This window comes from Mchenga conophoros, linkage group LG20 (genome assembly GCF_057382185.1).
Source record: "Mchenga conophoros isolate Kocher_MC1m ecotype Shallow Benthic linkage group LG20, M_conophoros_male_GT1.1, whole genome shotgun sequence".
NCBI lineage: Eukaryota > Metazoa > Chordata > Actinopteri > Cichliformes > Cichlidae > Mchenga > Mchenga conophoros.
In genome coordinates this window covers 19,043,510-19,071,465 of record NC_140545.1, presented here as the reverse complement: position 1 = coordinate 19,071,465, position 27,956 = coordinate 19,043,510, and the positions used below count along the sequence as shown (strand labels likewise).

The following is a 27,956-nucleotide window of genomic DNA, read 5'->3' as shown; positions in this document are numbered from 1 at the left end:
TCACCAAGGCAAAGGAGATACATGCAACAGCTACCTTTGTTCACCCCAAAGCCTTCCCAGCTCACTTTTCATAAGTATCCAGGCTGGTCAACCTCAGGAACATCAATCAAAACACTTTATTTCACAATAAAAGCTCTCTACTAAATGAAACAATTCTTAACCATTAGATAGTTTTAAAGGGTGGAATATACTTTTTATGCTAAGGGGATGTTATTTTCACCCTTTGCTTACAATCTGTCATGGGCACAATCAATCTCTAGGAAATAAATGAAAGCTATAATTACAGGTTATATACAGTATTTATACTCCTCATTTTAGAATAATGATGCAAAAAATAAATCAACCAGTTTTTTTTACACCTGAAAAGAGACCACAAACTTTGAAAATTATTGCCATCAGCTTTTGCAGGTGTCAAATGAAAGAGAAAATGTAAGTTTCTGCAGATGCGAGGAGTGGTCAGCAGAGTCCAACAGGATGCATAGGACTTTCCACACCCTTGGAGCAGCTGCCTGCTGCTTGCTGCCTTACTGTTGATTCATAGTAACACCTTTGGTCGTACTGACCACAAAAAGCACAAACGATTCATGAAACACTTTATTCTACACCATTTTAAGCTTTTTATATCCACCCCACACCAACAACCAATTGAGAATGACCAATTAGTCTAACAAGAATTACTTTTTACAATTTGTCTTACTGGTAAATTATGGAGATGGTGAAAAAGATAATGGACTCAATGTCCTGTTATCTCTTAAAGATACTGGAAATGATCCTGAATTGTTTGTTATGTCCATCAGGTGACCTGCTTTTGATTGGTAGGGTAAAATGTCAGGTAAAGGTGCGCGTACAGCAGCTCATTTTCAGTTAATTATCTGAACCTCTAGTAGCAGAGAACCTTATTTTCAGTTAAATGAGTGAAACAAGATCCAAACTATAAATATGTTAAATAAATATACGCTTTTTGAAAATTATTGTATTTAGCATTTATTTAAAAATTTATAAAAAACACAAACACAAAAACAACAGCAGTAAAAAAAAAAAAAAAGGAAAACATGACAAGAGATTTTAACAAAGCTACATTTCATTTTCTTCACATGATTAGAAGCTGAAATGTATTTGGACCTGCACATGTCAAAGGTCATTCATATGAACGGGCCAGTTTCTACTTTTCATTTTACTAATCCTTTAGAGACCAGTCATTCTTTCAAACAGGCCGGAAAACTTGTTTGGAAACTCATTGACATCTTTGAGAATCACCACAGCGCACACACCGTCATCCCCCTGTGCCAACGTCCTTCCCACTTAAGCATATCTCTGTCTTTCATAATCAGAAAACAGTCTGGTATACACTGAAACAAAGGTGTCTGTCAGCCTTTTCATCGGCCCAGACAACATTATTTAATTAAACAGTAGAATACCCAGGAAGCAAACACAACCCAGTGGCTGGCCCAGTTCAGTTCAGACCACCTCTGGATGGTGTGGATGGCTGTGAAATCCTGAAAACAATAACAAACATGGACGCTGTTAGTCCCTGCACAGCCCAGGGAATCATACACAAGGTACACATGTGCATTAGGAATTTGCATGCTGTCAGCTAAATGTCCACATGCAACCAGAAAAGGTCAAAGGGTAATTCCTTCTCAAATTAAAATGGCCCTGCTACTCAACTTTCTCCAATGTGCATAAAAAAATATCCTTGGTTTGAACAAATAAATGGTAAATGGACTTATGGCTCTTATATAGCGCTTTTCTATTCTGAGCAATCATAGCACTTTACATTCACCCATTCAGAAATTGTCACTATAGTTGTCTTTTGCAATGTGAAGTTTATTATGAGCATTAGTTGGCTTTAATTTTTTCCCATATTTTAACTAGCCAATACTAGAGATGGACCGATCCGATATTACGTATCGGTATCAGTCCGATACTGACGTAAATTACTGGATCGGATATTGGAAAGAAATAAAAAAATGTAATCCGATCCATTAAATATAAAAAAGCACCTCACAAAACTTGCGACACGGTGTAACTCGGCTCATAACCGTAGCACGTCGGAGCAGTGTGCTCACATGATAGAGTGGCTGTGTGTATTTATAACCTCGCTACCAAACCAGCATTTCATCTCCGAGGAAGTGATCCCAGAGAGAAGTAAAGCAAGTGTGTAAGTTCATCTCTGAATGTTTGTAAGGCATTCCCACTTAAGCTTAACAACCAATACCTGGAGCGAGTGCCCCTTCTTGCTGCTATTTCAATCGTGAAACTGCTTAATGATCGGCTTTTCTGTCGGGAATCTGTGTCTCTTGTTTGTTTTTGGCCCACTTTGCACCAGAAAGAGGAAACCAGCGGCTGAATAACAGCAGCACGTTTAACCTTGATAAGCTGTTGTTAGAATTTATTTAATGTTACTTTCTACACCAGGATCTTTTTCTACGCAGTTGATGGCTGGTAACTGTCCAGGGGCGGATCTAGCAAAGTTTAGCCAGGGGGGCCGATAGGGCATGAACAGGGAAAATGGGGGCACAAAGACATACTTTTCTTTCTTATTCTCATTTAAAATGTCTAGCTTTTAATAAATAATTATCTGAATCTTACACCCAAAGTTTTAATCTTATGTAAAATATATAGAAGTCCATTACTGTATATAGTAACTGTTAAGTCTAATATACCCTAGTAAACTATAGTACTTTTTCCTTTGGGAAGATGCCATCTGTGCAGTCTACAGTTCTGTTGAAGGAAGATCTATTTAATTATTCTTGAAAAATTATTAATTTCTGTGCATTTTTTTTTTCCACACTGCATCAAATTAAAGTTGATTAAGTCGATTAAGCATCACGAAGTGGAGGTTGGGGGGTGGTTCCCTATTATTATTTTTTTTGCTGGGAGTTTGCAACCCTATTAGTTAGGTTGCTTAAGATTTCTGCTAAGTACTCTTTAAAATACCAGAATAGGGAGGATGGAGTAGGTTTAAGTTTATTAGATTGATCAGTTTTGCTGAACTATGAAATATTTTGGGTGCAGTGTATTTTTTACATACAGGTACAACAGAATAGCTTTAGTGTTGTTGTTTATTTAAACGTGAGTATAAACGTATACAAAATGCAGCAAGATATTAAAAAAACAGTTTTATTGATTAAAAAACACTATATTGGATTCATATCGGTATCGGCAGATATCCAAATTTATGTTATCGGTATCGGACATAAAAAAGTGGGATCGTGCCATCTTTAGCCAATACGCAGACATTTTTAATGGGTGTGTCCCAAATGGCAGATTCTGAGACTAGTAAGAATTTCATGCTTTTATCTTTACGTTTTTCACATTTTCATGTTCAAAAATTGTCCCTGTGAAAAAATAGCCTGAAAATTGTTTGATTGACCATGGTTTAAAAACTTTTTAAAAATATATATAATGTATGAAAACTTGACTGCAATCATGTTCAACCATTCACCAGATTTTAAGGAAAATCAGAGTTGGTTGAATGAAAAATATTCTAAAAAAATGTGCTGATTTGAGACACAATTTTCACCACAGAATTCAGTTTAAAGCAATCAGACCATTAAAAATAATGAATGTTCTGCAAACAATTACAATTATGAGAAATATTCAGTGAGAATATTCAGTGTTATTATTGTATGAAAGCTGTCACTTGCTTTATTTCCAAACTGAGACTGGGTATAAATTTGCACTCTGTCATAATATCTTCAACATATACAGGTGGGGTTGGCCCTCATGGTGCTCTTACCTCTTCTACCTCCTGTTCATCAACTCCTGGGTCAAACATGGAGCCTAGGTAAGTGAGATGGAAGATGGCCAGCAAGCTGAAAACCAGGTTCAGCAATATCACCCAATAATCCTATAGACCGCAGAGGAGAGAATAAAAGACAAAAGAAAAAATAGAGACAAAAGTTGCATGTTCTCCGTCAATCTACTCAATATTAAGAAATAACAACTTGCTAACAATGACTGTTAGTGTTCTATTCTATGGTTTTTTATGCATCTTTGCTTTGACTACATTGACAGGATGGAATCGTTCTCATGATAAAAAAAATGGTGCCAATCAGATGTTTTTCAGGTGTTTTTTAATGGATCAAAATGTGATGGTGCCTTTCTGTTTTCATGGTTTGGGGCGGAGCCTCCACTGTGTTTCACAGCTGACCTCCTTCCTACATACTGATCACTATTTGAACCAAAAATGTCACATTTGGATTCATCCATTCATCAGTCCTGTTACCACTAATTTTCAGTTTAGATGTAACTGTAATCCACGGGCTTTTCATCTCATTCCCTGGCTGCCTCAGTTTCACTGGGACCATGTCCTGAATGGACACACTGCACATAATGCTGAGACGTGGCAAGCTAACAACAGCAAACAGTTTTTTGAAACAGACGTTTGGACTAGAAAGGTTGAAGACTCAAAATAATATAAGTACAAAAGTTCTAGAGTCACATGATTGAGAGTAGCTTGTGCAGACTTAGTGGAGGGCTGTGTGCAGGAATGTGGGCGTGAACCAGGGCAAGGTCAAATAACAGTAAGTTCTCACAAACAGTTGCTGCCTGGATATGAAACTAGATGACGGGAAATGAAACAGCTAGTGTGTGAGAAGAAAATATTGAGACAGGCAGGTGAAGCACCCAAAATGCAGGAGGAGGAAAGCGACAAGAGGTTGGGACCAACTTGTGTGCCAACCAGGGAGAGCTAAGTCTAGACCAGGGCCCTCCCCAATGGTTTTCTGACCACTCAGAAAGCTGATTTTTTAATATTTAAGTTTGTGTACGGCTAAGTTAGCGCACTCTTCCAGAAGTCGGCTACAGCTAACTGCTTGCAGACTGTGAACTGAAGAGATCCATGTACATGTATGGTTTTGAACTGCTTGAGGCAATAAATCTATTGAATTTGAATTGGACTGGTGCTCTCTTTATCTTTATCTCTCTTTATCCTCGAGAAAAAGAACGTGCAACACAGGCTGCTAGTGACATTGAATTTACATACAAGACACAACTTAAAATGAGTCTTCTGTTATGTGGTTCATCTTTTGATTTTGTTGTCTGTTTGTGCTTGAGTGATTCATTAGTCAGTTTCAAATGGCCTAATGACCAAAAAAAAAGAAAAAGGATTATTTGGAGTTATTCAGTTACTTTATTGCCCTGTTTATCTTTGTTGTTCTGTGTTGTTTAGCTGTGCAGCACTTTGAAGTCACCTTTTTACACTGCACATTTAAACACAACACAGGTTAACCAAACTTTGGCTCTGCATCTATGTCTGTCTGTTTGTGTCTCTGTGTGTGTCTGTGTGTGTGTTTTGTTTTTCACTGTCTCCATCTGTTAGCTGAGTAGGGATGAAGCTGTACCTTTTTGTGCTGATGGGTGCAGTCAGAGGCACAAGGCCTAGACAGGATACAGGCACTGAAGATAGAAGCAAGCCTCTTTCTCAGAACTGAGGATGACAAAAATAATCAGTTACATTAAATTAAAAAACTTTAAACATGAAAATGTAAAAAAGGAAAATAGGAGGGGTCCACAAATCTGACTTTCTACCACTAAATGAACACAATAGAGCGACACGACGAGTGCTCCAATTACAGAAAACAAAGCAAAAGAAAAATCAAACATTCCCTCAAACAGCCTTTGGATCACAGCTGTCCCCTGCAACATGCAGACTACTCTGGATGAGTAAAGACAGATAAACAACTAAATTCACACGAGCTTGTTCCTCAATGTGGATCATTATCTGTCGTTTGGATATACTGAGAAAGCAATGTTAATCAAGACCAAATCATATGCAAAGCATTCTGTAATTTATTCAACCTCCTAAAAACACAGCATAAACTGCAGTATAACTAATGCATGAAGGCCAAGTAGAAGGTTCCACTTCACTCAGAAGTCCATACAGCATGTCAGTGTATCCATCCAAACAAAGGTACACTAAAAACACAAATGCATTCTGTTTGGCCAAAGACTAATGACACTGAGTACGGAAGGTGCAGGATAATAGTTCACATACAGGATAAAAGACATGTTATCCCCTCATGTGGTTAGTTTTCCGAAGTGGAAACACCTGTGCGGTACAGATAGAGGGGGGACTCACAGCTGTCGACGACTTTGCCACAAGTTTTAGTCATGGTCATTATGCATATGAAACACAAGACTTTAGATTACGTGTAAGAAATGCACTGATGCTAAGAACTTTTCTGTAATTAACAGAACATAGCACAGTCTGTGCCCTGTTTATTTAATTCTGTGTAACGTTTCAATATGAAATCAATAATATTTGTTTGTTTTTTTCATCTTTCTTTGAAGAGATCAACTGAATTTACAGAGATCAAAGTCAGTGTCCAGTTTGCACGACAGTGCAATAAAAACATTTTTGTCACTAAAATCTAAGAATGACTGTGACAGATAATTGAGGCAGAACTTTTCAGCCCTGTTGACGATCCTTAATAGAAATCTATTAAGCAGTTCTTCAGTGTTTGTGTGTGACCTGGGTCACAACAGATCACATCATGTGTCACTTGTTCCACTTTCACCAGCAAATCACTCTTCTGTGTGAGCACAGAGTTATCCATACCGTGTTCAACATATGTGATGAATCCAAGTGAAAGCAGAACAGCTCCCAGGTGGAAACTGAGACCCTGGAGAAGATAATACAATTAGGTTAAGCAGTAAACTACGTACAACTAGTGGAACAGAATGGTGTGTATGTGTAAGTTTGGTGATGGAGTTTTTATTATGAATGAATGATGTATTTTTATGAATTATTATGTCTATTTTTTATGCTAAAGGACAACAGATGGAAATTAGCCCTTGGCTATAATCTGGTATGTTTACATTCATGTAATTTTTTTTTTACATTTATGTTCATTAACATGCACTGTCCTAAATAAAATAAATAAATAAAATAAATAAATGTTTGGTGTCCACTTGGGGTACCTGTGGTCATTTTTGACAAAGACTTCTATCACCAGTATTTCAACTTTCAGAAAATCATTTTAAACAAATACCGTCATATACCAAACACCTCAGTGAAATGTCATAAGGTGGACACTGCCCAAGCCTAGTGACCTGGTTGTTCAGTGAAATCTCACACACAGTGGGTAATAGTGTATGTATTATTGTAGGGTCTGCCTTATAATATAAAGCACCTTGAGGCAACTGTTGTTGTGATTTGGTGCTATATAAATAAAACTGAATTGAATTAACAGTGAAGTTTAAGCATGGATTTAGTATACTGTATAGACTCTGGATACAAGTGTTGAAGTGTGCATCATGTTACTAACATGCAGTAAGGCGCTGGCTGTGTATGTCACCAGGATAGCTGGAAAAGTTCCCAATTTCATGGCGTTTTTAAAGACATCTGAAAAAGATGGAGAACAAACCACAATGAACTCACTGAAAACAACATTATGACAACATGGTGCTCATACAAGATCACCTGCTGCTCCCTTTACGGCTCATCAGAACGGATCATCTGCTCAAACGATCTCTATCGTCATCCTCCTCTGTCATACCAGCCCTCTGCATGTCCTCCTACACGATCCACGAATCTTCTCTAAGGTCTTCCTCTTTTCCTTCTGTCTGGCAGCTCCACCACCACCATCATCATCATCATGATCATTTCTTTAACGTATCCACTCGCCCTCTGAACAGGCACTTCCATCTTCAATTCACAAAACACTCCTGACACTCATCTTCATCCACTCCTCCTCCGCTTTGAACGGTTGATCCCAGAATATTAAACTCCTCCACCTTCACTACCTTTGCTCCTTGCACGTTCCAATTTCCATTTCTCTCCCTCTAATTCACACGTGTTTTCTTGCTTCTGTTGACTCCCCTCTTCTCTCCAGCACATACCTCCCTTTGCACGCTACTCTGACTACAGATCAGTGTTATCTGCAAACGTCATATCCCCACAGACTCCTGCCTGGGCTCATCTGTCAGCCTGTCCATCACCACTGCAAATAAGAAAGGGCTCAGAGCAGATCCCTGACATAATTGCAGCACCACCTTGACTCCATCTGTCACTACTGCACACCCACACATGTCCAGGACCACCCTCACATACTTTTCTATCACTCCTGACTTCCTCATACAATACCACAGTGCCTCCTTTGGTACAACATGATCTGTGTTCTCTGTACTTCTCCAGTGACACTCTGCTTTATGCCTCTGTAGATACTCTGCACATCACTCATGTTCTTGAACATAATTTCTCAGGTATCCTCTCACTCTCTAAGATTGTGTTTAACAGTCTCCACTATGGGGCTGCCACAAACGATTATTTTGATAGTCGACTAGTCACCGATTATTTTTGCGATTAGTCAACTAATCATATCATGTATCCGCTTATTGCACCAGCATGCATCTGCTCTTATATGACTATCATTAGCTTACAGCTTTAAGTGTTTAAGGTGCGTGCTAACTAAAAATAATGACAAGATGGTAGTTTATTAAATTTTAATGAAATTTGCAGATTGTTTCAGTGGAGTTTAATTAACTCAGCGGTCTGCTCCTTGCTTTCTAAAATATAACAGGACACCGGAGTATATTCTCGAGCATCTCACACTTCTGATAATCAGTTATCTGCTTGACGTTTATTCAGCTGTGTAAAAACTATAACTTTAATCTCAGCCAAACCGATTTACTCAGGAACAAATAAAATACTGAATATAAGTGACTTATATATCATGTTTAACCTGAGTAGCGAAAAACGGCGGTGGGTTTGAAAACGATTTGCCGGGAGTCCGGTGTTCTCAGCGGCTCTAGTGAGCCTTGAACCCCGGCTAGCTATCGAGCTGGTGGGTAACAGACGTCTCCGAAAACGTCGGAGCGCTTTTGAAAATATGTGGCGTCTTGATAAACTGAGCAGATATTTTAAGTTTACACAGATAAATTCTCGCCTGAAAATATGTTAAACATTTATTTTGTGACCCAGAAAGAATAATAAGAGTAATATTAAAACTGCTGCTGCCATCTTCTGTTTCAGTCCGTTATTACACTCTTAAATCCTACTACTTATTCCTGCGTCTTTTGGGATCTTACAAAGCTTCAAACGAGGCGTCGACTATTAAATCAGTCGTCGACGATTTTGATAGTCGACTAACCGTGGCAGCCCTACTCCACTATCTCTTAGACATCGCCATACCTCCACAGGTATGTTGTCTGTATTACTGTAGGGTCTTTACCTTACAGTATACAGTGCGCTGAGGTGACTGTTGTTGTGAGCTGGTGCTATGTAAATTGAATTGAACTGAACTGAATCTGGACCAACCACCTTTGCAGTTTTCATGCTCACGAGCTCAATCTCTCTGTCAATCCACAGGTTCTTTTCTCTTTCCTTAGTGTTGAGCCTCATATTCAACCCTCCAGAAACCTTTTCCACATCAGGGCTCTAGAGTCTGACCAAATTTTTCGATGGTGCCACTAAAAAAATCTTAGGTCACACTGGTCTAGCTGTTCGAGTGGGGGGGAAAAGTCTCCGCAACCCTGAAAGTCTCCCTGTGGTCAACAACAGACACACATTATGCCCCTATCGTGGTATAAACCAATCAGAGATAGTCAGGGGCGGGACCTCTCTGATTGGCTTTGTGTGTAAGTTCGAAAGTGCAGGTGCCAGGTGGATAGAGAGAGGTGAGTAGCTTGAATAAAGCGATAACAATTCATTAAATCTGAATCGACTTTTAAATATAAATGTATTTTGCCAGAAACGCCAGAATCTCAGGTTAAAGCTCACAAAAGTATTTCAACAACCGCCAAACAGCAAATGAGAGCAGGTACACAGATTTCACACAATGACATAAACACAGAGCGGACCCGACGCATCAGAATCAGCTTTGTCTTTCTGGGCTTTCTCACCCAACGGCCTGTACACGGACACGCCCTCGGGGCCGAAAGCCGACAGCTCACAGATTCTGATATGTCCCGCTTTGTGTTTACGTCTTTTTTGTGCTAGATTCTGAGCTGCAGGTTTTATCTCTCTCCAACCAAAATTCACTGAACCAGCAGCAAAAGAATATCCAAACTATGCTTCACATTTCATAAATGTCGTCATTAATCTTCTCTTACTTTTGCTGTTTTGCTTCCACCACGATAAAAATCAAACTTCATGCACAGCTCTCTCTCTCTCTCTCTCTCTCAGTGTACTTCAAGAACAGTTTCCCATCTCAAATCTCTGTTTTCTGCATTATTCATTCGCTTAGTACCCATCAGTGCACCGTTGTTTACAGCACTGTCGGCCGCTGTCTTCTTCCTTTTTTTTTTTTTTACTTTTAACTTGGAACTTTTAACTTAATTTTTTAACAAAATTGAATTGTATCAAATCGGGACCTCGTGAATCGTAATCGAATGGATTATAGAAATCAGTGACGATACCCAGCCCTAGTGAGCAGCCTAGGCCTGACAGAAGTGGATGTAGCTGTGGGTAATGAGAAAAGATAATAAGAACTATTGATAACTTTTTTGTTAAGGCCTAATTCGTCTGAAATTCATAGCCAGTGCTCTGACACGGAGCCATGAACGCTGAACAAGCACAGTGTATCCAAAAACATGATAAACGCACGGCCCAAGTGTCCCCTCTACCCACTGCTGCAGGCAGCAGCAAAACAGGTCATCAGAGGGGGCCGATGTGATAATTAAATTTAACATTGCCTACAATATCACCAAAGAGTGCCAACGCACTTTAAGCACAAGCACTTTTTCAGTAACTTATCTTTCTTGTAGAAATGTGCTCCAAATAAAGAACTTTGTATTGACAAGATTGTTAATTAATCATTTACAAATCAATATTGTCTGTATGGACAGCAATTTCCCCCCCAAAAGTGCACATGTAAAACTGCTGTGTTAAGCGATGCGGTTGAAAAATTTGGGTGCGCCTAACTTTTTTGTGCTGGTGGGCATCAAGGTGCACCAGTGCAACCGTGGCAAAAAGTTAGTCTAGAGCCCTGCACCTCTTTTTACTGTACGCTACTCCTGTATATTGTATTCATGTCATTTTTTCTTTGCCAGCTTCTTTAAATACTCTTCTTTCTCATTCCAGCACAAAGTCTCCTTGTCTACTTCCCAGAGGTTCCATCAAAAACCTCCTCTGCAGTTTCCCTCAGGACTCCAGCTGTACTTTCCTAGTCATCTGTAACTCTTCACTAACACTCAGAGCCTGTCTTAATCCTCTTAAACCTAGCCAAGGAGTTAACAGAAACCCAGAGAGATATATTAAGAATAATATGTTGTTACTAAAACCTCTAAACGTTCATCACTCAGTAACAGTGTTAGTTGTTGTCCCTGCAGTAAGAGGCAGGCCTGTGTTCACTGAGCCTGTGAACAACTCCAGTAAGGTTCAAGTTACACCTTTTAATAAAAGCTAGAGTTAAGCTAACTAAGATCTTGTTTGCTGTTATTTCTGTTAATTAGATATTGTATCTTTCAAAGAAATTAAAAGACAAACATTGATTTTATATATATATATAGAAACAAATGTAACAATTGACAGTACTCTCAGTACTTGTTTATGGTGCCTCTAGTCCATAGGTGTCAAACTCTGGCCCGCGGGCCAAATTTGGCCTGCAGCCTAATTACATTTGGCCCATGAAGCCATACCAAATTACTATCAGAGCTGGCCTACTGGTATTATACAGTTAATATATATATATTGTTTAGTATTAAGCTTTGCTTGTTCCATATTCAGTTTTTCAGCAAAACTTGTTTGAGTCCATAAGAAAAGATTCATTCTTATATCTAGAGGAAGATTTTTTTTTCAATAAATATTAGCGTTAGCCCGCGACTTTGTTCCAGTTTTGAATTTTGGCCCACTGTGTATTTGAGTTTGACACCCCTGCTCTAGTCGCCAAAGATGGTTCACATTCTACAGTTCTTTCATTGCTGCAATTCCCTTTCAGTGTGTACACGCTAGAAAAGCCGTCTGCTTCTGCTTCTGTCGGTTCAACAAATTTTGGCATCCTTAAATTCGACACTCTGGAAAGTTTAACAGACAGAGAAGATTGAGACTTACAGGTTTTAAGCCAGCGAGACATGGGGATGTTCCAGCATGTAACCACCATCACCATGGAGCGAGGGATTTCCACACTGAGAGGCTTCACCACTTTCATATCCCTGCACAGCACGCACGCACACACGCACACACACACACACACACAACTTGTTTTTTTCCACTTTTTAAAAAAATTTTGAATCACAGTCAGATTTCTAATGTGAATCTTCTTGGACTGGCACCGAGTCAGTCTCCGGCAGCATGTCATTCTTTGTGTTGCTACTAGCCTGCCTTGTTATTCCCAGTTGCTTTGTGCAAGACTTTTCTTCCCTTCTTCAGGAATCTTTGTTTGTCCGCTCCAGCTAGAATTGTCTTAGCAACGTTTGGTTCAAGCAATCTGGGGCATTTTGCTGTGCAGAGCCTGTTGCACTATACTGCTATCATATAATAAGCTAGATTGGAAGCCTGCCATTACACCCAATGATGCTCTTCAATTCTGCCTTGTTTTACAGTAGATTATTCTAGAGGGTTGAAAAACTTGACTGTTGATTAAACAGTTTCCAGGATGAAGAGAGCAGAGCAGCTGATAGCAGATCAGCTAATCTTACCATCTTGTGTTGTCTTTATCTTCAGTGAATCCTCCTCCGGCCAGCATGCTGGTGCCTTCGCTCAAGTGACCCACAAAGTAGTTACTGAAGTGGAAGGACACTGCATTCTCGTAAGCATGCAGCCACCTATGCAACACACCACAATCAAGTCACATACACACATCATCATTAAATAATCTCTGGCTGGCACACGACAAATAATTACAGCAATTCACGTTAAAGCCAAATAACTCGAGCAATCAGACTTCTAGTGCTAGTTCTCACCCAGCAAGTTATTCATTTCCATAAAACGTCAGAGGTGGACTGATTTCTGACTGGACTACTCATCTGCTGATCTCATATTGCTTCCTCTTACGACACTATGATTGATACACCGACGTCATTTTTTTTCTTCAAGCATGCAGATAATCTAAACAACTCGTACACCTGAGTCACTGTATGTAAGAGCTCCTTATCAAAGCAATGGGAATAAGACAAACCGGAATTAGCCAGCTGCACAAACAGATATGCAAAAATGTTTTGGATAACAGTGTATTCAGTTCATAACTGTAAAAAAGAAAGACTAGCAATGGAGCACAAATAAAATAAAAACAGTATTAAAATAGAATAAAACATAATTATTTAATCCATAGTCTAATCATTTAAGGTTTAGATCATAAATGGGGTTAAAAGTCATACATCACGGATCACATAACAATTACAAATACAGACACACATATCTATCGAGTGTCACAGGATTGTTCTCATGACCAAGATGTTATGATATTTTGACTTACTGTGTGACATTTGTTCCCGTTTATAATCTAAACCCTCTAAGATTAGACTCCTCAGTAAACACTAAACTGGCTGTCTTCTCATCAGAGCTCCTCATCACATTCTGTCCGATATTTTCCTGGGAAAGTATCCCTACTTTGCACCATTCTGTTGATTAATCGGCCCTATTGAGTTTAATATAAGAAACGGTGCATCATTTTTTCCCTTTTTATTTTCACAGCTGCCAAATTTCATCTGTCTCTGTTAAACACTTCTATTACATTTGATATGAGTATGATATGCTTGTGTGTCATGCCTTCATTTCGGTGTCTGAAATCACCAGAAGGAAGACTCTCAAGTCATACTAATTAAAACCAGTGCAGATGCATATTAGCTTCTAATCTTCTGTATAACAAACTGAAGATATACTGTTATGTGTGTGAGAAGACAAAGACTACAGTGCCAATTTCAAGAAGTGAGAAAAGTATGACACTACACTATGATACCATCATCAGAACATGACTAAATAGTTTCTATACTTGGGAATTTGAACAAATGTTAATACTTGGGGCAAAGCCTTACCTTTCTCAAATGTATCTTGGAAGCAGAGAAAGAAAGACAGACAGTATAGTGTCAAAGCAGTGTAGTGGAACAGTGCTCTGGGTGTAAAAAGAGCAACGATTGAATTAAAATCTCTTACTTCTTTGTGACAGAGTTTCCATGGATCGGGATGAACCACGGGAAAAGGTATGGGGCAATACAGGTGGAGATTAGCAAACAGATCTGACTCTTCACTAGACTGCCGCTAGAGGTATGCAGCCACAACCAGCTCTGAAACCCAAATCCATCATTACCATCACAGTGCCATACAGGACTAGAAAGCATGCAGATTAAGGTAGAACTGGCAGTTACTCACAAGTTTTGTGCCTTCAATAACATTCTTATAACTGGAGAAGCTGATCCAAGGGCCAAAGACGGCAGTACCCACAAAGAAAATATAGCCCAGGAACTCAGTTGGCGAAGGCAGGCTGCTCAGTGCACCTCTGTCCAAGTCAAAGGCCACAGAAATGGCCTTCATGGCCACCACCATCTGAGAGCCTCAAAGAGACACAAAAATAAAGTAATTTGTTACCATTACAGGATACTACATTCACATTTTATGAGGAATCACTTCCTCATAGAAGTCACTATTATAAGCTAACATAGTCTGAATATAATCTTATTAAGAGTAAAAGGTGTCTGCTGTGAGGCTTGATCTATACATTACAGATGTACATATATATGACCAATATACTATAGTTCACAATGGTCATTTTTTCAGTCTATGAGCTGCATCATATATGTGATATCAAGTCTTTCTAACATGTTGGACTGAGCTTTCATTTGCTGTATAGGTATTAGGGGCATGAATGCCATGGTAATTTATCAAACTGTTCTTTTTCCAAGGTAGAGTCTAAAGCATACAACTTTAATTACTTTAAAAACAACAACTGGGTGCACAAGTTTTATTATGAATTAATCAGGATTTTCTCTAAGCTACACCAGGTTGAAAGTATACATACATCTGCACTAATACTTGGACCTCAACCAGATGCTTTTTGGTAGGCACCGCACCAATTTCTCTGTGGCTCACTGGAGTCCTAAAGCTTTAGACATGTAACCCTTTCCATACTGACTTTGTTTCTCAGCTGTTTCATTACATCGTAGCAGGAAATATTGCTTTTTGAGATCTTTTATCCTCCTTCACGTTTTCAGACAAGACCTATTTATTAAGTGACGTCTTGACTTAGCAGATGTGGCTGTAATCAGACATTCTGCATTTACTCAGGCTTTGTCTAATATTAAAAATGTGTTTGATGATATGAAACCTAGGGAAAAATGTTTTCACAGCATTTAGCCTGTATCCATTTTAAACCCTGTGTGGACTAGAGGAAGTCATACTTATCCCCCAAATTAAAGATCTATGCTATACAGATTCCAACCTGGAAAAGGGGGTTTAAAGAAATAATTTAAAGACATAAATTACAATGATACTCATGCCCATGATGACTGGGTGTAAATATAATAATAATAAGAAGAAGAATATATTTAATTTGTTGCCATACAAGGTTGACGTACAGGGAACAAAAGATAAACAGTACAAAGGCTAAAATAAACCTTTAAATGTTTCTCCAAGACACAAAATGAAAATTGCAAAAAAAATTACAGAAGATTAACTAGGAACAAAAAAAAATTGATGTAATATTTACCTCTTATTTTGTGCCAGGTCACCGTGTCAATTAAATGCAACTCTCTAAAAAGAAGAGGCAGAAAAGTAACATGATAAGCCATCAATGCTACTCTAGAAGCTGGACAGTGCAGCACTAAAGGAAATGAATTACTAAATTATTATAGGAATTGCAGCTCCTAGATAGACATGTACAACTGCTCTATTTGTCTCTAAGTTTAGGCATGAGAACTCAGACTGCAACTGTACTTTTCATCATTGACAACTGCTTTAAATAATGATGGTGTATTAAAAACCAAGACTATATTAAGACTATATTTAGCTGGAACACATCCAGTTTACAAGGATATACTTATTAAAATGAAATAAAATCTCACCACAAGGAAAACTTTATCTGCTCTACAATGTTTCAACAGATAGGTCACTTATTACCTGTGTAGTGTTGTGATTTCTGTAATCGAATATTATGGTGAACAGTACTGAACACTGCACTGAGGTCTAAAAGGACAAGCACAGAGAGGAGTCCACTGTCACGGGCCATGAGAAGATCATTTGCAACCTTCACTAAAGCTGTTTCTGTGCTGTGGTGCATCGAAATGCTGAATTAAAGTCTTCATATAAATCATTCCTCTGCAGATGCTCTCTTAGCTGTTTGACAACTAACCTTTCAACAATGTTTTTAACTAAAGGGAAGGTTAACATGAAAACATTTCCAAACACACTGACCTCAGATGTTTGGTTTTAGCTGGACCCTAAGATAAGACACGGCCTAAGACTGCAAGACTCTTTCTTTTCACAACTCTACTGTAAGAGTGACGTTCACGTTAAGATTAGCTGCAGCTTCTTCTTTACAAAAAACAGCACTTGAGCCTTCTCAGCTGTCTGCTTGGTTCTCCTTTTATCGATAGCGAGTCTCCTGGTTTGCACACTTGTTGTAGGTGCACAGAGAAATATGGCTGCTGCAGAAACCAGATCTAGGTTGGTTGACTTGCCTGCACAGGAGTGCACTGTCTGAGTGCACACTTATTATATACAGGCAGGGGTGGGACTTTACTTTGATGGACAGACCATGCAGCCAATCACATTCAAAGACATTATGTGAAAGAAGGAAGGGGGCAGATGTTCAAAAGACAATAAGTGTGTTGGTACAGGCCAGGTACACAGAGAGATTTAAATGCAAGCGTGTTGAGAAAAAATGAAGAAACAAGTGAAAACGTAAACTCTGTATGCATCTGGATGCATTTCAGTGATAACCTCAAACCTGAGTGTAGAATTGATAAAATTAGGACCTAGCTGAAGTGATACCCACTTTTATTTTCAGCAATTTTCCATTATGAAGGACAAAAAGTTTCAAACTTGTAAAGGACTTAAACCTCGTGTAAACCCAGTAGTAGTAGTAAATGTATAAAATGCGTAAATATAGTGTATAAAAGTAAAGTTTTATGAAAACAGAATAAAAAAACTTGCTACCTTGATAAAGACTAAATTCACAGTTCAGTATTGAATATTACATAAAATAAATTATATAAAAGTGTCTGCAGAAATATGTAGCACAGAACCATGGCTCAGTGTCTACGTGTCTAAATGAATGTGTGCATGATGCCATTAAAATTCTTAACTTGGTTGATCTGCTGCTCACCACAAACAAGCAGATATTTTTGACTTTTAACTGTATTTTCACAAGTTTCACAGCGTTTCCTACTGACTTGTTATAATTGCTGGCGGTGTCTTGTAAATAGTGTTGGACGTAATCCCATTTTTCAGTAATGCATAGGGATGGAAATAGATAAAAAAAAATTAGCAATTCCAGTTCCATAATCACTTATCGATTCTCACTGACTCTGTTTTGAGAGTAACTACCATTACGAAGCATCAATAAAAAAGACATTTGTGCAAACTAATTGCACAGCTGTAGGTCAAAAAAAAAAAAGGTTACTCAAAAAACTAATTATTTCACATATTAAATAGAACACTTTTATTAAAAGCTTTACTGCAGAACAATCAGTGGTGGATGGAGCAGCTACAAAGTTTGTTTTTCCTTCACGTCAGAGTTTGTTAATCAGGTGCTTGGATGAAGGACTCCCGATAGTGTTTCCCAGTAAAGGTTTTAATGGTGATCACAGGAACAGCACTGCTGTTTTGGATTAGAAACACGTTTTGTTTCACTCAACCTGAGCTCAGTAACGGCTCCGTCTCTTTGCTCTTCGTGGTGTGTAAACAGACTCCGGCTCCATGTTTAACTGTGCCAGGAACGTCATCACTGCTACTGTTATGTTATCAGTCTGTTTGCCGAAAACTGCGGGCTGTGTGGGCTCAATGTTGTCAGACTTTTTGTTCACACGCTGCTCCTAAATACATTTCCATTGCAGGTCTATTTTTAGTTGCTAATGTGGGTGAAACACTCGTGTTTACATTGTTAAAGACATCGGCGCTACAGAGCCGTGCATTACACAAAGGAAAGAATTTGTGTCGAGAATTTTTTGTAATCAAAGTGCACCCAGGACAGAAGCAACACATTATGCTGCTAAAACACCTTCAGCTCTTTGCAAGCATCTGCACAAACAGCATGGGTAGCTGAGGAATAGAGCAGGTGATCTACTAATTGGAAGGTTGGTGGTTCCATCCCTGCTCCAGTCTGCATGCCAAAAGATAAGACACTAACCCTCTCCAATGCTACTTACGCGTAGAAAAATCTTGTATAAAGTGTAGAGGTAGAGTAGAAAAGCAGTCCATTTATCATGCTAACACAACCTAGCCAAGAACCCAGAGTGATGTTCAAGCTGAGTGAATGCCAACCCCAGCCCAGCCAGCCATGAACTTCACCAGGTAACAAACTGATGATCAGTCAGGTTGCAATCTCTGTTTCTACTGGCTCATTTTTCTAAAGTAGCATCACCGTGCCGATCACTTTAAAATCTTTCGGTGCTGTTGGCTTCCTGTTCATACCCAAATACTGTATCCTCATTAGGATATGGATTTGTGTTTGTGTGGGTTTGTAGCCCAAGATGTATACAGTTACATGGTAATTATGCCCATATGGAAAGGATATATATAAATCTTATAAAGTTTGTATCTGTCTTGTGTGAAACTTGTATGAAAAGCATACAAGAGTGAAAACAGATATAAGATCCCTTGAAAAAGTATATAAATGAAACTTGTATGTTTTGGATACTTATTAAAACAATATATGAAAGTAATGAGAAAGTGGCCACTTTCATGAGTAAATCATATAAGCCTTATATGATTCACTATATGAAGTAAGCCACATCTTATGCAAATCTTTTATAAGTTTTTTCTATTTCTTTTCCATATGGGTGTGACATGTGTTTCAGGTCATTCTAAAGAGAATTGAGAAATCAATGTAACAAGTAGTGTAGCAAATTACTTTCTCCAACAAGTAACATACTGTATTACTTTTAAGAACACACTGAGCTCCACATATCAGTTCTTACATTTAAAGTGGGAATGCTCTCCAACCATTCAGAGAGTAATTCAGTTCATCCATCCATCCATTCGCTTCCGCTTATCCTTTTCAGGGTCGCGGGGGGCGCTGGAGCCTATCCCAGCTGTCATAGGGCGAAAGGCGGGGTACACCCTGGACAGGTCGCCAGTCTGTCGCAGGGCTAACACACAGGGACAGACAACCATTCACACTCACATTCACACCTAGTGACAATTTGGATTAATCAATTAACCTATCCCCACAAGCTGCATGTCTTTGGACGGTGGGAGGAAGCCGGAGTACCCGGAGGGAACCCACGCAAACACGGGGAGAACATGCAAACTCCACACAGAAAGACCCCGGCCTGATGTTGGAATTGAACTCAGGACCTTCTTGCTGTGAGGCAACAGTGCTAACCACCGTGCCACCGTAATTCAGTTCAATTCAATGTAATTCAATTCTATTTAAAATGTCAATAAAGGGCTATTCTGTTCATACAGCGTCAAATCACAACAACAGTTGCCTCAAGGACCTGAACTTGCATACAGTGGCTTGCAAAAGTATTCGGCCCCCTTAAACTTTTCCACTTTTTGTCACAAACATGAATCAATTTTATTGGAATTCCACGTGAAAGACCAACACAAAGTGGTGGACACGTGAGAAGTGGAACGAAAATCATACATGATTTCAAACATTTTTTACAAATAAATAACTGCAAAGTGGAGTGTGCGTAATTATTCAGCCCCCTGAGTCAATACTTTGTAGAACCACCTTTTGCTGCAATTCCAGCTGCCAGTCTTTTAGGGTATGTCTCTACCAGCTTTGCACATCTAGAGACTGAAATCCTTGCCCATTCTTCTTTGCAAAACAGCTCCAGCTCAGTCAGATTAGATGGACAGTGTTTGTGAACAGCAGTTTTCAGATCTTGCCACAAATTCTTGATTGGATTTAGACACCAGACAGGTCAGGGATAAAGTTATTGAGAAATTTAAAGCAGTCTTAGGCTACAAAAAGATTTCCCAAGCCTTGAACATCCCACGGAGCACTGTTCAAGCGATCATTCAGAAATGGAAGGAGTATGGCACAACTGTAAACCTACCAAGATAAGGCCGTCCACCTAAACTCACAGGCCGAACAAGGAGAGCGCTGATCAGAAATGCAGCCAAGAGGCCCATGGTGACTCTGGACAAGCTGCAGAGATCTACAGCTCAGGTGGGGGAATCTGTCCATAGGACAGCTATTAGTCGTGCACTGCACAAAGTTGGCCTATATGGAAGAGTGGCAAGAAGAAAGCCATTGTTAACAGAAACCCATAAGAAGTCCCGTTTGCAGTTTGCCACAAGCCATGTGGGGGACACAGCAAACATGTGGAAGAAGGTGCTCTGGTCAGATGAGACCAAAATGGAACTTTTTGGCCAAAATGCAAAACGCTATGTGTGGCAGAAAACTAACACTGCACATCACTCTGAACACACCATCCCCACTGTCAAATATGGTGGTGGCAGCATCATGCTCTGGGGGTGCTTCTCTTCAGCAGGGACAGGGAAGCTGGTCAGAGTTGATGGGAAGATGGATGGAGCCAAATACAGGGCAATCTTGGAAGAAAACCTCTTGGAGTCTAGAGACATACCCTAAAAGACTGGCAGCTGGAATTGCAGCAAAAGGTGGTTCTACAAAGTATTGACTCAGGGGGCTGAATAATTACGCACACCCCACTTTGCAGTTATTTATTTGTAAAAAATGTTTGGAATCATGTATGATTTTCGTTCCACTTCTCACGTGTGCACCACTTTGTATTGTTCTTTCACGTGGAATTCCAATAAAATTGATTCATGTTTGTGACAAAAAGTGGAAAAAGCCGAATACTTTTGCAAGCCACTGTACTTGCTTGTACGTATCTGGGACAGGCATTTTGCTGATGAAATGCTGCTTTGGCAGCACATAGCGCAGCTCCATTAAGTTTTGTGAAGCATTTTTGCAATTTTTAATGCATCAGATTATCAGACATTTTTATTTCTTAGGCCAGGACAGGCTCAGTATTGGGCTTCTTGGCTAGGTTGTGTTAGCATGATAACACAACCTAGTATCAGTATTGGGATACTGTACATCCCTGGTCAGGATGAGATTCAGAGTGTGATTAAAACAATCAGTGGGATCATGTACACTTTGAGAGAGGCCAATCAACTCTAATAAAAAAAAAGTAACATGTTGCATTGACTTTCATTTTCAGCATCTACATGGATGCTAAAAAATGCCCACAATAATTATAAGAAATCTGAGTACAGGCTAGGAGGACCATAGATGACAACAAAATTGTTTTTTGACTTTTTGCATTAGAGTCAGGCTTTTAAAAAAAATCTAACTAAATCTAACTCTGCCTGGGTCTCTGATAAAGCCATCTTATAACATAACAGGGGGTAGCCATTATTTTGTACATAGTCTATCAGTGTTTAAGAGTATGGATTAAAAGCAGTTCATCTTGATAACATATGTCCCCTTATTGGTATGTGAAGTCAGAGGACACGCAGGAAGAACACAGCAAGAAAACAATCACCTGGATTATTTTCAGACTATTACATGGAAAAGTTGAGAAAAAAAAACATCTTCAACTGACTGAAATTCTGTACAGCTTGGGCCTGTTTATTTGGATTGAAACGGCTGTATTAGGCTCCATGTAAATGTAATTGCAGGCTCAGCCAGCACTGTGAGATAACAGCTACAATCTTCTTGCCTTCTAAAAAATGTTTCATTTCATGCTGTACCACATAGTTCTTTTATTATTACATAATCTTCTTCATTAGTGACATCTCACTGATGCTATTTATTTTGTTACAGAGCTTTGGGCCCCATTACAAAGTTGAAGGTTCAGTCAGGTTAAGGTCTGCATCACTTTGAGATCATTGTCCAACTTGAGCTGTCAGACAGACAGCCTAACATATGACTCTAGAATACTTGAGTGCTCATGTATTATGTTTGGTTTTCTCCAAATGTGACACTGTGCGTTGTGGCCAGACGTCTGCACTTTGGTCTCATCGGCCCAAAAGATGTTGTTGAAGTCTTGTGATTTGTTCAGATGCAATTGTACAATCCTAATCCATGCTGCAATGTTCTTTTTAGAGAGAAGAGGATTTTTTTCCTGGCAAACCTTCCCAACAAGCCACACTTGTTCAGTATTTCTCTAATTGTACTGTCGAGAACTTTAACAGTTAAGGTGTTTGCACACCAAGTGTGATGAAAAAAAACCCCCTGTGAAATCCTGCAGTCCTGAACATGCAGCCTGCAGAGCAGCAGAGTCGTCTGCACTTCCTGAGCACTTTGGGCCTGAGCCTAACTGAATTTTGCTAGGACCGTCCACTCCTGGGAAGACTGTGACACTTGTTAAGAGCACTTGATTGGCATCAACTGACTTAACTTAATTACTATCTTATTTATCAATTTGTATGGAAGTTCTAACCCTTACTGCTTTCATACTAATTATGAGAACTCTGTTGATTTACTTCCAATCCCCTCTGTCTGCATAAAAGCAGTGTTGGAACACACTGTGGTACCATACCCTCATGAGCATCAGTTGAACAGTATTGTACTGCAGAAGGTAGTGTGATGGTGCAAGAATGGAGAGGAAAAAGGTGATTAACAATGGAAGAGAGACAGACCATCATAACACTGTCGGTCTGTCCTACAGAGAAACTGCAAAGAAAGTCAAGGTGTCAGTGAGTCCAGTTTGCTTCATCATCCAAAGGCTCAGAAACAAAGTCTGTAGACCCAAAGACACAACTGAATCAGAGGCCAAGTTACCAGCTGTGTGATAGGCGGCTGACAGGACAACAGCTTCAAGCAGCTTAATAGTGGTCGTAGTAAGAAAGTCTCAGTTTCAACTGTGAAGAGAAGACTTTGAGCTGCAGGTTTGACAGGACGAGTTGCAGCAAGAAAGCCAGACGTCAGAATAAGACAAAGAGGCTTGGCTGGGCCGTGAAACACCACCATTGGACTACTGAAGACTGGAAGAAGGTATTATGGACTGATGGATCAACATTTGAAATCCTCGGTTCATCACACAGGATCTTTGTGTGTGGCATCAACGGTCAAACATGGAGGAAGAAGTGTGATGGTCTGGGGCTGTTTTACTGGATCCAGGGCCAGTGACTGTACAGAGTGAGAGGCTCCCTGAACCAAAACCACAGCATTGTGCAGCACCATGCAGGACCCTCTGGTATGCACCTAGTTGGTCAGGGATTCATCCTACAGCAACATAAAGACCCAAAACATAGATCCAAGCTGTGCCAGAACTACCTCAGGAACAAAGAACAAGGTGGTGAGCTTGAAAACATGGAGTCCAGCACAGTCTCCAGACTTAAACCCCACCGGGCTGATTTGGGATGAACTGGACAGAAGAGTTTCCAGCTGTAATTGCGTTTTTGTATTATGCTTTCATTACAGAGTGCAATGAGACATTAAACAGCGTAATATTTAATAAAAAAAAATTGGAAGAAATTAGTGTGTTCTAAAACTTTTGACTGGTATTGTATGTGACACTGGTTTGGAAGGTAAGCAAAACTCTTTGTTATAAAAAAGCTTTCAAAATAAGGAGCAGCCAACAAGTTACAGAGCGTTAGCCTCCAGAGGAGTGCCCTACTGTCTACTGCCAGCCTTTTCTCTGTGCAAATGTTTAGAAAACACTGAGGAGCAATTTTCCTGGTACAAAAGTGTTTTTGTCTGCGTTTCTCACCCTGTTAGGATATAGATAAGGACGACACCTGAGACGAAGAGGCCGTGGCTGCTCGAGTGTCGGCAGAGCAGCAGAATAAAGTAACAGAGAGCAGTGAGCAGCAGAATCCACTGCATGTGCTGCTCAAAGAACAGGAAGAGGCCAAACATCCCAGCCAGCGCTGACACTACATGTTTCACAGTAGACACCACACCTGAGGAAGCAAAGCAGGACGCACTTAGAAACGTAATCACAAGTAGCCTGTTGTTGTTGCAGACACTGCAGTGCATAATAAAGTTAAACATGGTCACACAAGGTTTTAATTTTTAATATTTTAAAATAATTTTTAATAGCTAGTCTGAGGCTCTAAACAAATCAAAACAGCAATAAGCTTATTTCTGACTAATGCTGAATATATATATGTATCATCTCACTCAATGTTTTTTCTTTATTTTTATTACTTTCGACATTGTAGATACAAACTGAAGACATCATATATATGAAGCAAGATATATGGAATTATGTAGCAAAAAAAACCCCTGATAAATAATTCTAAATATGTTTTATATCACAGATTCCTCAAAGTAGCCGCCCTTTGCTTTGTTGACAGTGCTGCAAACCCTCTGCCTTCTCTCAGTGAGCTTCATGATGTCGTCACCTGAAATGGTTTCACTTCACAGGTGTGCCTGTCAGGGTTCATTTGTTGCCTTCTTAATAAGGTTGGGACCATCAGTTGTGTTGTGCAGCAGTCAGGTTGGTACACAGCTGACAGCCCTATTTGACAACTGTTAGAATTCATATTATGGCAAGAACCAATCAGCTAAGTAAAGAGAAACAACAGCCCATCGTTACTTTAAGAACAGAAGGTCAGTCAGTCCAGAAAATTGCAAAAATGTTGATTGTGTCCCCAAGTGCAGTTGCAAAAACCACCAAAACTGGCTCACATGAGGACTGTCCCATGAAAGGAAGACCCAGAGTCCCCTCTGCCACTGAGGATAAATTCATCTGAGTCACCAGTCTCAGAAACCACAAGTTAACAGCAGCTCAGATTAGAGCCCAGATAAAATAAGGAGAGTGATGGAGTGCACCAGATGGCCTGACCTAAACCCAGTGGAGATGATTTGGGATAAGATGGGCCGCAGAGTGAAGGCAAAAGGACCAACAAGTGCTCAGCATCTCTGGGAAATCCTTCAAGACTGTTGTTAAACCATTTCAGGAGACGACCTCATGAAGCTCATGGAGAGAACGCCAAGAGTGTTCAAAGCAGTAATCAAAGCAAAGGGTGGCAAATATCGAGGAATCTAAAATATAAAACATGTTTTAAGTTATTTACACATGTGTTCATTCATAGTTTTGATGCCATCAGTGAGAATCTAAAATGTAAATAGTCATGAAAATAAAGAAAAAAACATTAAAAAGGAAGGCGTGTCAAACTTTTATATGCACACACACAGACACACAGACACACACACACACACACACTCGTGTGAAATAAGTGACTATTCCCCTGTCATTACCCTTAACTGGTTTACTGTATTTACTTGTATGGATGAAGATGTTTACATTGGCACTTGTGTTTTTGTTCCTCCCAGTGTGTCAAAAAGGCTGGAATATTTAGAAAACTACTTGTCATATGATGATGACATTTTACAGAGAACATGTGAAACATACATGTCCAAACTTTAAACCATAACATTTTCAGCCAAATCACAGGTGGCTGAGCAGAAGATGTTCTGCAGCTCTGACTACCCATTTGCGTCCAGCGATAACTGTAATCAGCAGCTGGGACGTGTGCTCCTGTGCAGCGAGTGAAGCTCACCCAGTGTGAAACAGAGTCTGCAGAGCAGGCAGAGTAGCAACAGCCTCCACACCTGCTGGAGGCCTTGCTGGACAGTAATGAGACCGCAACTCTCAACCAGCTCCTGCCACACCTCCAACCTGCTGGGAATGTCCATCCTGCACACACAGACAGACACAACACAGCAATATCACAATATGTTCACAAAGGTCAAAGAGTCCGAGTGCTGTTTTCAGTGCTTGGCTGTAATGTTTCTGTAGGCTTTACACAAAAACTGCACATGCGCATTAACAAAATGGATGGATGGAGGAAAAAGTAGGTTTTTTGTTTGGTTGGTTTTTTTTTTAACATGATGACTTTTAATCTGATTAGGAAAACATTCTTTCTGTAAGATTAGTCTAATAAATTTGTTGGAGATGTTTCTGTCACTCCGGCCCCCTCCCACCGTCCAAAGACATGCAGTTTGTGGGGACAGGTTAATTGGATAATCCAAATTGCCACTAGGTGTGAATGTGAGTATGAATGGTTGTCTGTCCTTGTGTGTTAGCCCTGCGACAGACTGGCGACCTGTCCAGGGTGTACCCTGCCTCTCGCCCTATGACAGCTGGGATTGGCTCCAGCACCCCCCGCGAACCTGAAAAGGATAAGCGGTAGCGAATGGATGGATGGATGGATGGATTTTTCTGTCACTAAATTCGATATTTTTAATGTGGAGCCACCTCAAACAAGGAGAATGTTTGACTGCAGCAAATCTTCCCTAACCAAGCTTTAACAACATCAGGTGACATGGGCAAAGAAAATATTGGCTTGATAAGCCTAGACAGACTTTCTATTTTAGTTTGTAGGATTCGACCAAAAACAGTGATGTCTCTTTGCAACTGTTGGCATTTTTCTATATTATTCATAATATTCTTCTCCTTGGACACTGCTTTATCTTTAGAAATATCCCCAAATATTTCACTTACATTTTTAACCTTTACGTTATACAATGGCTGCAGAGTTAAGATTTCATCCATCCACCCATTCGCTTCCGCTTCTCCTTTTCAGGGTCCCGGGGGGCGCTGGAGCCTATTCCAGCTGTCATAGGGCAATAGACGGGGTACACCCTGGACAGGTCGCCAGTCTATCGCAGGGCTAAAACACAGAGACAGACAACCATTCGCACTCACATTCACTCCTGCATTTATCTATATTCAACTGTAACCCTAAAGCTTTAAAACAGTGTTTATAGTTCTTAATGATGCTGAAATTTGATTTGTTTACTTTTTTTAAATAGTATCATCAGCCAACTGACTTCCCGTTACATTAATCGCGTCTACTTCGCTGTTTGCAATGAAAGTACATAACATCTAAAAAAAAGAAAAAAAAGAAATCTTCTTTCATTTAGTAAATCACTCCAGACAATCAGATCCTAAACGAGTCGTATGCTATTGTGTATTGTGTATGTCGTCCTCTCAACAAACCTGATTGATTCACAGATTTATTGATGAAAGAGCGCTTTTTAATCTGGCAGCAATCGATACGGCAAGAATTTGATAATCTGCGTTTAACAGTGTAATTGGCCTTTAATTATTTAAAAGGCCAGGTTTAGGAACTTCTCCAGGTTTATGAATTAAAGTAATCAGTCCTGGTTTCATTGGGCGCTTCTTTCTCTCTGCAAAAAGAAATATCTCCACACATTAAGCTTCTTAGATCTTTCCAAAGAAATCGATCAAAATGAGCCGTGAGCCCATCTGCACATGGAAAAGTATCTAAGACCATCTTGGAGTGAGAAAAAAGAAGTGAGTGAGCTTGATGGCTAAGAATGACACGATGGTTCTGACTTTATCATCCACGAAGGTTACTGACTACTGTGCTTTATGTGACAGTGATGACAATCGGCCGCACGCACTGCAGCCTCGCCGAAAGTTACTCCAAAGCGACTGTTTCATTACTGGATCATCCGAAGGTCCACGGAGACTGCACTAAGAAACTGGCCTACAGGAGCTAGCCGCACACGTCATCCAGCAACAACTAGCTTTCATGTTCACTTACCTCCGTTAGCTCTGCTGCACCAACCTTTCCCACACGTAACAACAATTTGAGGTGGCCTGCAGGTGGCGCTAGCTCTGCTAAATCAATTCCAGCAATCCGGTTCGGAAGGTCAGAGAGCGGGCTCACCTGAACTGTTGAAGCACAGCCAAAGACCCCAGATCCAGGTCCAACCAGCTGGCGCACGGAAACAGCTCCTCTACTCTTCTTCGTCTTCCACACTTTCCTACTCATTCCCGTCTTCCAAACCGTTCCTTCACTGCCCCCTGCTGGTTTTACGGCAGCTTCTTCAATGCGTATCCTCCGTTCCTCTCAGCGGCTCTTCCAGTCGAAGACACGTGACCAGAGGAGGCAGCAGGCATTTAACCAAGCTAGGAAGCCTCGGCAGCAGTCTCTCCAGACCACGCAAACAACT

General features: G+C 39.9%; 1 protein-coding gene across 3 annotated transcripts; it reads right to left on the bottom strand.

Annotated features, from left to right (window-relative positions):
- Nucleotides 1-41: 41 nt before the first annotated feature.
- On the bottom strand, nt 42-27,799 carry LOC146550622 (protein-serine O-palmitoleoyltransferase porcupine-like). 3 transcript variants are annotated; one of them, XM_085259443.1, is made up of 14 exons: nt 27,671-27,738; nt 26,476-26,644; nt 25,532-25,668; nt 23,734-23,926; nt 15,588-15,631; nt 14,255-14,436; nt 14,039-14,169; nt 12,586-12,711; nt 11,999-12,099; nt 7,275-7,351; nt 6,566-6,629; nt 5,349-5,434; nt 3,743-3,853; nt 42-1,496 (listed from the first exon to the last, which is right to left on the bottom strand). In XM_085259443.1, coding segments are annotated over exons 2-14 (1,356 nt in total). In that variant the 5' UTR covers nt 26,478-26,644; nt 27,671-27,738; the 3' UTR covers nt 42-1,394. The 3 variants fall into 3 exon arrangements, with proteins under 3 accessions (XP_085115569.1, XP_085115570.1, XP_085115571.1); XM_085259444.1 differs by lacking the exon at nt 26,476-26,644 and having other exon boundaries at nt 27,671-27,799; XM_085259445.1 differs by lacking the exon at nt 26,476-26,644 and having other exon boundaries at nt 27,545-27,679.
- Between the last annotated feature and the right edge of the window lie 157 nt (nt 27,800-27,956).

Bases quoted from the DNA above. Each gene is read 5' to 3' on its own strand.
- LOC146550622 (XM_085259443.1), bottom strand. The intron at 15,632-23,733 runs GTGAGAAACGCA...TCTTCTTTTTAG, and splicing joins CTTATCTATATCCTAACAGG to AGAGTTGCATTTAATTGACA. The intron at 3,854-5,348 runs GTACAGCTTCAT...TGCGGTCTATAG, and splicing joins GCACCCATCAGCACAAAAAG to GATTATTGGGTGATATTGCT.